The 13,506-nt window shown below is 42.8% G+C and overlaps 1 protein-coding gene across 4 annotated transcripts in view; it reads right to left on the minus strand.

Annotated features, from left to right (window-relative positions):
- The window catches only part of LOC122340945 (butyrophilin-like protein 3), a 14,970-nt gene extending 2,843 nt beyond the window's left edge, over positions 1-12,127 (minus strand). For 2 of the 4 annotated variants that reach the window (XM_043234221.1, XM_043234206.1), the window contains exons 1-8: positions 12,018-12,127; positions 11,782-11,857; positions 10,446-10,799; positions 3,383-3,655; positions 2,898-3,005; positions 1,627-1,668; positions 959-1,000; positions 1-3 (exon numbers count right to left, since the gene is read on the minus strand). The exon at positions 1-3 is cut by the window's left edge and continues 39 nt beyond it. In XM_043234221.1, the coding sequence (XP_043090156.1) occupies positions 1-3; positions 959-1,000; positions 1,627-1,668; positions 2,898-3,005; positions 3,383-3,655; positions 10,446-10,799; positions 11,782-11,839 (880 nt within the window). In that variant the 5' untranslated portion in view covers positions 11,840-11,857; positions 12,018-12,127. Of the gene's footprint in view, positions 4-958; positions 1,001-1,626; positions 1,669-2,897; positions 3,006-3,382; positions 3,656-10,445; positions 10,800-11,781; positions 11,858-12,017 lie in introns of those variants that run through there. The other 2 variants (XM_043234213.1, XM_043234226.1) reach the window with 2 other exon arrangements.
- Positions 12,128-13,506: the final 1,379 nt, after the last annotated feature.

Raw genomic sequence — 13,506 nt, forward strand, 5'->3', positions numbered from 1 at the left:
ATTCTGCAGAAAATTCAGAATAAACAGAACACATTAAATATGTTGCCAGATTTGAAATAAAAAGTAACGCTTTTACAGTAATACTATTTGCTACACCACAATAATGTAATGCATTACTAATAAAATGTACAGTCTCAGTAATGCATTTTACAAAAACGCTTTTTATCCCTAAATTAAGTGGTTTTAATTTTAACTGAAGAATTCATCACAACACAAGACATTTCATCACCTAAAAACTATTCCGCTATTCCTTCTTGCTAGAAATCAGTGTTTGTTAAGACTGGGGATGGATTCTACATGTTAGATGGACATACTCCCACCAACTCCAGTTTGTCAGAGAAAAGAAAGAATATAATAATTAAGTACAATCTATAAGAGACACCAATGCATCAAGAAATGAACTTAAAGAATCCCCTGGACTGGTGTATGCCGCTAACATACACTAAACTAACAGAGAGAGCTTCAGGGTCAGAGAAAAGAAAGAATGCGGCAGACAAGAGATGAAGAGACTGAGTGTGTTGCTCTGGTGCTCTTTTAATGCATTTTTATGAATGCAAAGGCCAGTCAATACCACAATCAATACCGCAAAAAGTAAAAAGCTGTCAGAGCAAGTTATGTCTGTGTTTGGAGCGCCTGATGCCTGAGCCTCTATGATGAGCATCCGTTGTAAAACACTCGCTATACATTCATTTTGATAACTGCGTCAATATACTGAGCTAGAAGCGTGGCACTTTAGTGATCGATGCGCAGAGAGCACACATACGGTACGCGTTGCACTGTTCGAAAAATAACGGATCATCTTTACCTTGATTACAATGCCTTTTATTTTGTTTAAATGAATAAACAAAATAAAAGCTGTGAATGAAAAAAAAGTACAAATGTAAATATAAAAATATTAATTAATATAAAAATATTTAAATTAATTGTGAAATAATAACCCAATTAAATATACATCCACCTTGTTGCATTCTGCTCTTCTCCTTCTGTAGGTCATCATGTTCTGAAAAAAATTGGTATAAAGGCAAGAGAAAACTACATTTACACACACATATACACACATATACACTGTAACTACTACACATAAAAAACTTTTAAGATGTGCAAAAAATAGTGTCTGTTAAAGCTGCAGTCCGTAACGAGCCAGTATTCAAAACTGTTGCCTTTATTCTTAAAAGTTAGCATATAATAACATTTTCTAATTTGAGTGGCACGGGTAGGTTTTTGCAGGGAATTCGAGCAATGCATCATTATATCACGTCTGTACACATCAAAAAAGTTGTTCCGGCTCCTAGGCCATCTCATGTGAGGATCCCGCAGGCGGTGCATTATTTAATTATATCATTTTCTCACAGCAGCTGGAATATTTAAATGTCAAAAAACCATTGTGCCAGTGGATTTTATATGACATGTGAATTACATTTAATTATATTCCAGTTGCAAATATGTTTAAATAATATTAAATTTCAGAGTGTCAGAGAACCACATGGGATATAATTCTGCAAGGGACTGCAATTCCAACAATTTTCAAACATAAATAGCGACAAAGAGGCAGCTTTAAGTAGATATTTGTGGATGAAACAGAATTTACACCAATAATAAAATTGTGAATCAAAAAGACAAATTCACCTCGTTCTATTTTCCTGTTCTCGTTATTTAGTTGACCAAGTTCTGAAGAAAATTAAGAACGAAAGCAACATTAATTAGAGTTAACATCACACATGGGTACACACTGTAACTGAATAAATGAGTGATTCAAATGGATATTAATAATCGTGCATCTAAAAAGAAATGGCAAAATGAAATGGTGACCTTAAATATACACTTTTCATCATATGACAAAAAGTACACACTAAAAACACGGGGTAAAATACCCATAGCTGGGGAAAATATGGACAAACCCAGCAAATAGGTTAAATGTTTAACCCAACCTAGTAACCCAGTCACTGGTCAAAACAACCCAATTGCCGGGTTTATCTATATTTTAACCATCAGTGGGTTTTATTTAACTCATGTTAGAGTGTATAAACATACACAATGTCTGTTAATAAACTATTGAGATATTAATTTAAAAGATACTTTAAATTAATGGTAAAATACAAAAGTACACATTTCTCCAGTCCTGCATGTACTGTATATCCATATTAGTGGACTAAGAAATTAGTAAAACATCTCGGTTACTAATGTAACCTCTGTTTCCTGATGTCAGTCATTGAAAATGACTGAGTATTTTCCCAGGGGCCACTACAGCATGAAATTTTGTACTTGCACAGGTCTAGCTGTGAGCTACATGTGCGCCGAGGGAACCTCAGGGAGCAATGGAAGGATGATTAATGTGTGGCAAACAGGTCTTCCTGCGTCTCCCCAAATCAACGGCAAATCACCGGGCAGCTTCCTGGGAGAGTCTCCACTCTCCTCGGAGCGTGACTCGTCATGAGAGTGTGTTGGCCTCACCAATGAGGATTTCTGGAGTGTTAAAGACTCACAGCAACTTCAGATGGCGAGCAGACACTGCCCTGATGATTGATGATTGATCCCTGATGATCTACTTCTGCCACTTATGTATGCGATTTATATCAGAGGTCAAAAGCCAAGGGCATAGCCAACAGTTCTAGGGAGTTCATGTGCCAGTGCAAACAAAGCCCTCGTTGTGGTTCTGAGATTGAACATCGATGCACACGGCATCACTATCTGTCTTAGAGATGTTTGTTGTATCTAGAACATCCAGCCGAGGTCTGACCAAGGAAATGATGATAGAGAGAGAAGCACAAACCTGTCCTCTCAGTCCCAAAGAACAAATCTGAGTGGACCGTCAGACAGGGACCATATGACAACTAGCTCTAGACTCCCTGATTTAGTTACATTAAATATATTAAATAATAAACAAACTTGAATCTTACCTCTGTTTTTACGAACACATGCAGCTATCAGCATTCCAGCAATCACAACGAGTACAAAAACAGCTGAAATCAAGATGATCGATGTCCTCCCAGGATTAAACCTTTTATCTGCCAAACAAAACAGTGATTCAGATCGATCTTATTGTGTCCAGTCAAACATTTATTACTGTTTGATTGAAAGGATTAATAATGTAATCTTTTCAAGATATATATCGCAAACACTTGAGTGCAGTTGTTGCTGCTAAGGACTTTTTCACACTGGGCCATGTGGGTTTTTACAGATTTTCACATGACTGTACATATAAATACACTATATATTATGTCATGCATATATAATTGCACAGTGATTTTTTTATTAAATGTACAATACAACGTAAATAATAACAGCTAAAATAATTTAATGCATTAAGTTGATAATTAATTTATCCATTCTACATCATAAAATTACCATAAAAACATAATTAAAAATAAGTGTAAATACATACTTGAGGTGATAATCTGTGTCTCCAGCATGTGATGTCTCAGTCTGATCCTGCAGTGAATCTTGCTGTTTCTCTCATATACAGTGATGGTGTGTCTCACACTGAACCCATCTGTGTTTCTGTGTGTCTCTGTAGTTTCTGAACTCAAACGGACTCCTTCTCTGTTCAGCCACTCAAGAACAGGTTCAGGGTTCCAGCCTTCAGAGTCACACTGTAGATGAAGTCCTCCTGAATCATCAAACCCATCTACAGTGATCACCGGAGGACGTCCTACAGCTACAAATAAAGAAAATGCGTCTTCAGTCCATAAACCTGTCTTTTGTCTGACATTTTTATTAGTTTAATGCTGACAAGCGTATCAAACTACATAATGAAAGAGCAAAATATAAGGTCTGTAATTTTAAGTGATAATTGCCATAGAAAATAAAGAAAATGCATGCACTTTTTATCTCTAACACTGATATTATATTACATTTGTGTGCTATTAATTTATGTTGACTTGAAATGCTAAATATATGGAGGTTTTGTACATGCATTCAGATCAACCCCAACTCTACTTGTAATTCAAAAGGGCTAAAGATAACATATAAAAACATACGGCACTGTGTGCTTGTTAGTCACTTTCATAGTTGTGTCAAACGCTTATACACCAGCTCATTTCAATGCGTTCAATCTTTGTGGGTCCAGAAGGAGTAAACCATGAAAGTTGTGTGACAATCTGCTAAACATGATATTTCTGTAACCCTGCAGACCCTTTACGACTGACCCCGAAGGTGTGTTCCATTTGAACGTAAGTGAACTGCAAAGTGAACTTCACAGGGTATTCTGACATTCCGAAGGGAACGAACATGTTCACAGGAAGCGTAAATGGGAAAATCACCCATCTATCTTTGTGCACTGCTTTACCAGTCAGAGTTTTTTAATGATTGGAAGCAATGGAGCAGTTGCAATAAATGTTATTATTATACGAACTAGATTATTTTGAATGCTGATGAGTTATATTTGTATATTGTAATGTATTAATAAGTTTAATTAAAACCGGCTAAAAACGGCTGTCTTTTTATTTGCTCTTTCAGTTAATGAGGCTGCGTGAGGTAAAGAAACCACTATCTGTCACGACTTCAGTCTGATCAGTTTGTTTTTGTTTTTGTCTGTCAAACAGTCTGCCATGTGCTTGTGTTCCCCGTCCCATTGTCATCTGATTAATCACTTTAGTTGCCTTATCACCTGTGGCTCATTAGCTCCTTAACTGCTCCCCTACTTAAGCTCCCTTTGTTTGCAGTCTTGTGTCTGACCGTTGTAGTGTGAAGACGCTGCTCTGGTTTCCTGTCCTGTCCTGTCCTGTCCTGTCCTGTCCTGTCCTGTCCTGTCCTGTCCTGTCCTGTCCTGTCCTGTCCTGTCCTGTCCTGTCCTGTCCTGTCCTGTCCTGTCCTGTCCTGTCCTGTCCTGTCCTGTCCTGTCCTGTCCTGTCCGGCCCAAGAATAGATTTTGTTTTTTTAGTTTTACTCGGTGCTCGTTCTGCCTTGTGTTTTCCCCAGATCTCTGCTCGCCTGTTCCAGACCTGGTTCCTCTGGTGCTGTGTTTGGCAGCTCATCCTCACCTGCCCCTTTTTGGATCTTAAGCTGGGATCAATCAGCTGGACTGTGGTAGAGACTTTTTGAGAGGATTCCTCATACCAGATGCTCTCTGCCTGAGTGATTGGGGACTTGTTTTTGACTTGTTTTTTATTATCTGATGTTACGTCTTCTGTTCCTCTGCCTCAGTCAAGTTCTGTTCTAAGACGATAAATAAATTTAAGTTCAACACCTGCAACTGAATCCGAGTTCGTTCCTGACAGAACGGTCAGACCAGAAATGGATTCAGCAGGAGACGTCCAAGTCAGGACTGCTGTGATTCAACAGGGCATTCTCCTTGACCAGCATGCTACCCAAGAAACCGTTACCTCAAGAGACATTGACCTTCTGATAACCCAGGTTGCTGAGCTCAGTGTCAAGGTGCAGGAGCTCCAGCAAGAGACTCAGGTCAGCCGCCCTGCTGCCACTCTGGCCCATTTTTCACCTCAGATGGGTCCAGAACCCCACACCAACAATCCTCCTCCCTAATTCGTGTCGGGCCTTCCTGTCCCAGTGCTCCTTGGTCTTTGCGCTCCAGCCCCGTCGTTATGCCACAGAAGAGTCTCGGGTGGCATTTGTGATCACCCTCCTTAAAGGAAGGGCTCGGGATTGGGCAACTGCAGTGTGGGATGCTCGCGCTTCTTTCTGTGCCACTTTCCTGGAGTTCCGTGCCGAGATGATCAAGTTGTTTGACCGATCTGCTCAGGAGAGGAGGCAGCCTCCCAGCTGGTGCGGCTGAGGCAGGGCGATCGTTCAGTCACAGACTACCTCATCCAATTTAGAACTCTGGCGGCCACCTGTGACTGGAATGAGGCTGCTTTGCGAGCCAGGTTTCGGGAGGGGCTGGACGATGAGATTCAGGATGAGATTGTCACCCATGAACTGCCTCGTGATCTTGACTCCCTGGTGGAACTGGCACTGCGCGTGGAAGGACGACTTCAGCGTCGCCGCCAGCGGTGGACTGCTCGGTCCTCCTGGACCTTGGGTGACAGAGTAACCAACTCCACTCTCGCCACCTCACCTCCTACAGCCGACCCTGAACCCATGCAGGTGGGCCACCTTCATCTAACTGCTAAGGAGAAGCAGGATCGACTGACTCGAGGCCTTTGCCTATACTGTGGGAAGCCTGGACACAGGGCCATCCAGTGTTCTTTAAAAGGCCGGGGTCCATCAGCAAGTCGGGGAATCCTGATGGGCGCTTTTCCATGCTCCGAGTCTCCCAAGTCTCGTACCCTGCTTCCTGTGTCCATTCAGTTCCAGGATTCTGTTCACTCTTGCCCAGCTCTTGTGGATTCGGGAGCTGAGGGCAATTTTTTGGACACCTCGGTCGCAGCTCAGTGGGGCATTCCTGCCATTCCTCTCCCTTTCCCCATCCCCGTTCGCTCTCTCAATGGCCTCCTTCTCTTCTCTATCACCCATTGCACTCCCTCAGTAAGCCTAGTGGTCTCTGGCAATCACCGTGAGGTAATTGAGCTGTACCTTCTTGACTCCCCGGGAGCCCCTGTTGTCCTGGGGCACCCGTGGTTGGTGCAGCACAAGCCTCACGTGGATTGGTTAGGCAATTCTGTGCTATCTTGGAGTCAGTCTTGTCTTGCTTCATGTTTGGGTGCTGCCTTGTCTCCTGTCTCTGTGTCTTCTGTGTTTCAGATGGAGACCGCTGATCTCTCTGGGGTCCCGGCGGAGTACCATGATCTTTGTCGGGTCTTCAGTAAATCTCGAGCCACATCCTTACCTCCTCACCGGCCGTACGACTGTGCCATCAATCTCCTCCCAGGCACTTCTCCGCCTAGAGGGCGTTTGTACGCCCTGTCTAGTCCTGAAAGAGAGGCCATGGACAAGTATATTAAGGAGTCCTTAAATGCCGGCCTCATCCGACCCTCTTCCTCACCTGCTGGTGCTGGGTTCTTCTTCGTTAAGAAGAGGGATGGCTCCCTGCGTCCTTGCATCGATTATCGAGGTCTGAATGACATCACCATTAGAACAGGTATCCTCTACCTCTGATGTCCTCTGCCTTTGAGTTACTACAGGGAGCCAAGGTCTTTACTAAACTAGACCTCCGCAACGCCTATCATTTGGTCCGCATCCGTGAGGGGGATGAGTGGAAGACAGCTTTTAACACCCCTACGGGACACTTTAAATACCGGGTCCTTCCTTCGGGCTTACCAATGCCCCAGCTGTCTTCCAGGCCCTGATCAATGACGTGTTGAGGGACATGGTAAACAGATTTGTCTTTGTGTATCTTGATGATATTCTCATCTTCTCCCCCTCGTTGCAGGTACACACTCAACATGTTCGTCAGGTGCTACAACGGCTGCTGGAGAACCAGCTTTATGCCAAGGCGGAGAAGTGTGTGTTCCACGCCAAGTCAGTTTCGTTCTTGGGGCATATTATTTCAGCGGAGGGGATTAAAGCTGATCCTGCCAAGGTAAGAGCCGTAGCCGAGTGGCCAACCCCCGATTCTCGGAAGGCACTGCAGCGGTTCTTGGGCTTCGCCAACTTCTATAGGCGATTCATCCGGAACTTTGGCCTGGTCGCTGCACCCTTAACGGCACTTACCTCTCCTAAAGTATCGTTCAGGTGGAATTCTCAGGCTCAGGAGGCCTTTGATGTTCTTAAGTCCCGTTTCATCTCTGCTCCTGTTCTTTGTCTTCCAGATCCTGAACGTCAGTTTATTGTTGAGGTAGATGCTTCAGAGGTCGGGGTAGGTGCGGTTCTATCCCAACAGTCCCCTAGAGATGAGAAGGTGCACCCATGTGCATTTTTCTCTCACCGTCTGAGCCCTGCAGAGCGAAATTATGACATAGGTAACAGGGAGCTGCTGGCAGTCAGGCTGGCTGTGGCGCCAGTGGCTGGAGGGAGCTGCACAGCCCTTCTTGGTATGGACGGATCATAAGAACCTGCAATATATCCATTCAGCCAAGAGGTTAAATGCTCGCCAGGCTCGCTGGGCACTCTTCTTTGGGCGGTTTAACTTCTCCCTCTCGTATCGGCCCGGATCTAAGAACACCAAACCTGATGCCCTTTCTCGTCTGTTTGAGGGTCCTGGGAGGGATCTGGATCCTGATACCATTCTCCCCAAGGGGGTGGTGGTGGGGTTCCTCTCCTGGGACATCGAGCAGCGAGTGAGGAAGGCCGGACGGGAGGGGGAGGTACCAGAGGGGTGCCCGGAGGGTCGGTTGTTTGTGCCGGCTCCCCTGCGTCCTGAGGTTCTCCAGTGGGGTCATGAGTCCAGGGTAGCCTGTCACCCAGGGGTTCGGAGATCGCTGGCTACCATCCGTCAGCGATTTTGGTGGCCATCCATGGCTTCCGATGTCAGGCAGTTTGTGTTGGCTTGCTCGGTGTGCGCTCAAAATAAGACTTCTAACCAGCCTCCTGTTGGTCTGTTGCAGCCCTTGCCCATTCCCTCTCGTCCATGGTCACACCTGGCCCTTGACTTTGTTTCTGGTCTTCCCCCATCAAAAGGCAACACCGTGATACTGACGGTGGTGGATCGCTTCTCCAAAGCAGCCCATTTTATCCCTTTGCCCAAACTCCCTTCCGCCAAGGAGACCGCACAGGTGGTGGTGGACCACGTCTTCCGGATTCATGGCCTTCCGGTAGATGTGGTCTCCGACAGAGGACCACAATTTGTCTCCCGGTTTTGGAAAGAGTTCTGTAGACAGATCGGGGCCTCTACGAGTCTGTCTTCAGGTTTTCACCCCCAGACCAATGGGCAGTCCGAGCGAGCCAACCAGGATCTCGAGAGAGCTCTCCGCTGTATGGCATCACACAGTCCGAGCTCCTGGAGCCAGCAGCTACCGTGGGTCGAATATTCCCACAATTCCCTTCCTGTAGCGTCCACAGGTATGTCTCCCTTTCAATGTTCTATGGGTTATCAACCACCCCTTTTCCCCACTCAGGAACCCGAGGCTGCGGTCCCGTCTGCCTTAGCCTTCGTTCGTCGGTGTCGTCGCACCTGGAGGAGGGCTAAGGAGGTCTTGGCCCGGGCTTGCAGACGGACCAAAGCAGCGGCCGACCGTCACAGGACCCCCGCTCCTCCGTATGTGTGTGGTCAGAAGGTATGGCTTTCCACCAAGGACCTGCCTCTCCGGGTGCCTTCTCGCAAGCTGGCGCCTAGGTTCATTGGTCCATATCCTATCACCAAGGTTCTGAGTCCAGTGGCGGTGTGGCTCAAGCTTCCCAACACGCTTGGTTGGGTCCACCCTGTCTTTCATGTGTCCAGGGTTAAGCCTGTGTTTCGTTCCCCTCTTAATCCTGTGAGTTCTACCCCGACCCCCCCTCCCCCCCGTATAGTGGATGGCACTCCAGTGTACACTGTGAGAAAGCTCCTGGTGGACTGGGAGGGTTACGGACCGGAGGAGAGGAGTTGGATATCGGCCCGGGACATTCTGGATCAGACTCTGGTTGAGGACTTCCGCCGGCGACGAGGTGGGCTCCTCTGGGGCGCCAGGTGGCGCTCCTGGGAGGGGGGGTACTATCACGACTTCAGTCTGATCAGTTTGTTTTTGTTTTTGTCTGTCAAACAGTCTGCCATGTGCTTGTGTTTCCCGCCCCATTGTCATCTGATTAATCACTTTAGCTGCCTTCTCACCTGTGGCTCATTAGCTCCTTAATTGCTCCCCTACTTAAGCTCCCTTTGTTTGCAGTCTTGTGTCTGACGGTAGTAGTGTGAAGACACTGCTTTGGTAGCCAGTCCTGTAATGTCTAATCCTGTCCTGTCCTGTCCTGCCTTGTCTGTGTAGGCTCCAAGAATAGCTGCTATTTTTTAGTTTTACTCCGTGTTTGTTCTGCCTTGTGTTTTCCCCAAATCTCTGCTCGCCTGTTCCAGACCTGGTTCCTCTGGTGCTGTGTTTGGCAGCTCATCCTCACCTGCCCCTTTTTGGATCTTAAGCTGGGATCAATCAGCTGGACTGTGGTAGAGACTTTTGAGAGGATTCCTCATACCAGACGCTCTCTGCCTAATGGATTGACTGGGGACTTGTTTTTGATTTTTTTGTTTTTTTTTATTATCTGATTTTTAGTCTTCTGTTCCTCTGCCTCAGTCAAGTTCTGTTCTAAGACGATAAATAAATTTAAGTTCAACACCTGCAAATGAATCCGAGTTCGTTCCTGACACTATCTGTAGGCTAAACATATACATTTTGACTATATAATATACGTAACTGTATATGTATTTCATATGTGTTTAAATTTGAAAGTAAAATAAATTACAATTTTATTAATGTAACATCATAATCTGCATGACCCTGCCGTTGATATTCTTTCATGATTTTGCAGGGTATTTGAATGAGCGATTATTGTCAGCTAAATCCACTTCAACAGACACTACTTAGGGAAGGGAGTAGTGAACACTGTGTAGGGACCCTGTCAATTGGAACGCACCTCGAGTTACAAACATCCCAGTCTTCCCTAAACACCAAAGCTTCATATCTAAACTTCATTGGTTCACTCACCTTCAACACTGACATCAACAGTAACGTCATCATACCAGGATTTGGACTGAATAAAGCACTTGTAACGTCCTTCATCAGAGACTCGGACTGATGAGAGTCTGAGTGATGCGTTTCCTCTCTCTAGTTCTTGATGAGTCAGTTCTGTTCTCCCTCTGTAGGACTCAATCTGCTCTGCATTGCCGTCTTCATGATCCTCATAGAGATGCACTAGTTGTGAGTCTTTCAGGTCAGATCTAAACCACTCCACTCTCATGTCCTCAACACTGATGCTGGGTTTGACTGAACAGGGCAGAATCACATCTTCACCAGCTACAGCAAAAACAGGATCCACAAATCCCACTACTTCATACTGCTCTGTTATAAGAGAAAAAGGACATGTAAATGATACAGTTTTAAAGATTTTGTCTTTACTTCAACATGTGAACTGAGATCCCATTTCTTACTGAGCCTTGTGTTATTCCAAATTTATACAACTGTCTTTCTACAAAAAGAGATATCCTGCATAATGTTCATATACTGCTGGACAGTTAACCTCCAAAAGAACAAAAAGGTTAAAAGCGGTCCAAAACATGTTACCTCCCTGAGAGTTGTATAATGTCATTGACACCGCTCATTGACTCACATGTAAATTTATCACATAACATCACATTTGACATAATGGCAACAAAATTTGGTTCCTTAGTCTGTTCCCTACAAAAAACTACGGACTGATATGACTTTTATGGCATTTTTGGCCTTTGTGGAGCAGCAGCAACAGGCAGTCTGTTTGTTCTACAGTTTTAACCGTTTAGAATCATCATCTTCTTTCACATTATAAGAAACAACACAAGACACATTTGATTCCTAAAAATGTTTCCATGTAAAGCAGTATTTGTTGTTTTTATCTTACAAAGTCAGCTCATCTGTTCTCAGGATTCATTTACTACATAAAACTACACACAACAAAGCCTGTGTACACTTTTATCAATGTGACTATTTGTTCTTTAAAATACCTGATTCTGATCAATCTTGTGGTCAAATATTTCTGAATAATGATTATTATCTATGACAACGTTACAGTACTTTCCAGTCATAAAAAGCCTTGATTTCTATATGATTTTTTTTGCAGTGTACTTTGTACAGGATAACAAAACAGTTTTGAATATTTGTTTATTTGACAAGTGTTTGTGCATTAAGCTGCATAACGTACAGTAAACCTGGTATTAAGGCAAAACTAACTCCTTCAGTTGGACTATGACCGGCTGATTGTACACTGACCCTTATAAATGTTACTTATTATATCTGTCTTCATCTTTCATTTACACATGATGAACACACTTTGAATTCAAATAATTACCTGATCTTGAATCTGTAATTCCATAAATAATCAAGAAGGTCAAACAAATAAACTTCATCTCTGAAGGACAGGAATGCTAAAAGGAAAAATATTAGAAAAAGAGTTTATGATCAGAAAACGCACAGAATGTTAACATGCATTTTGTTTTCTTTATGTTAAACACGTAGAATGTCTAAATGAAGGTAATCATTGTAGACTTCTAGGTAAAAGCATTTATTGGTTCTACCATGACTTACCTTGAAACTTTAAGAGAGTGAATAAATAAGATGATATGAGAGATCGTGCGGAGATCATTCCTGTTTTAGTTTTACTTGCTCTTATCATGACCATCTTAAGTGACTACAACTCCCTCCCACTATACTAGTTAAAACTTAACTAATAAACATCTTGTGTTTGTTTGAATTCTAATCACATTCAATATTACAAACATTTAATGTTAGATACAAACATATACACACTCATAAACGCATACAAAAGTGCTTTAGCATGTTTCTTCCTATTTGATTTCTTATAATACCCTGCAGATAGGTTCCTATTTGGTCCTTTTTCCTTTTATCATAAAGTGTAATATACAGTTTATACGGAAAGTATTCAGATCCTTAAATTTTTCACTCTATGTTATATTGCAGCCATTTGCTAAAATCATTTTAGTTAATTTTTTCCCTCATGAATGTACACACAGCACTCCACATTGACAGAAAAACACAGAATTGTTGACATTTTTGCAGATTTATTAAAAAGAAAAAATGAAAAATCGCATGGTCCTAAGTATTCAGACCCTTTGCTCTGATACTCATATATTTAACTCAGGTGCTGTCCATTTCTTCTGATCATCCTTGAGATGGTTCTACACCTTCATTTGAGTCCACCACACTTTGATTTCAACCAAACAGCACATTCCTTGTGACCCCGCTAACAAGGAACAGTTCTTGTAGTGCGTTCAGTGTATATTTTCCAAAATATGGTGCTACGGTGCTTATGGAGAGACACAGAGGAGACAAAATATTGAATAAATGATATTTTCAACCAAATCTCATCAAATGATATTCGCCAGTCAAAATTTTAGTATGTATTTTTGTATGTATTAAACACAAAAACATTGCTGATAGCAAAAACAAGGTTGGAAAGACACAAGCATTTTCTTTTGAGTGAACTTTACTCAAAATCAATTAATCGGCAGATAGCTATACATGCATGAAAACATGAATGAACTTAAAATCATGTATTCATCTGTTCTAGATCTAATAATTCTTTATTCTTTCTGCATTACAGTAAATTCATCAAAACAAGTGTGTAAAATGTGACACAAGTGAAAACTTAATATCTGAACTAGTTGTTTTATTCCAGCTTTGCTCATTATAGAGATTCATCAACAACAGTAAGTACTTTAAGAAGGAACCGATGACTTCATGATGCTTTTCATTATGATCTGCTCTAGCTCAAAATTCCCAAATTCCTCCAAGTCAAATATATAAGATTATATTTATTGCTATTACATTGTTGTTGTTTTTTTTAATTTGTATTTTCTTTCATTTTGTTGTCATCGTTAATCATCACAGATGATCAGTGGTGTGGAGTTTTCATTCCACAGATCCCCAAACTAACAAATGGATAGTTTCTCCTTAAAAGACTGATCAGTGTAATAGAAGATGATTCAAGATGGCGCCGCGAATGGCAGCCTCGGTGCTTCGCTCTCAAGTGCTCGTGTTGTTTTTGTTAGTTTTT

This window comes from Puntigrus tetrazona, chromosome 3, assembly GCF_018831695.1.
Source record: "Puntigrus tetrazona isolate hp1 chromosome 3, ASM1883169v1, whole genome shotgun sequence".
Lineage (NCBI taxonomy): Eukaryota > Metazoa > Chordata > Actinopteri > Cypriniformes > Cyprinidae > Puntigrus > Puntigrus tetrazona.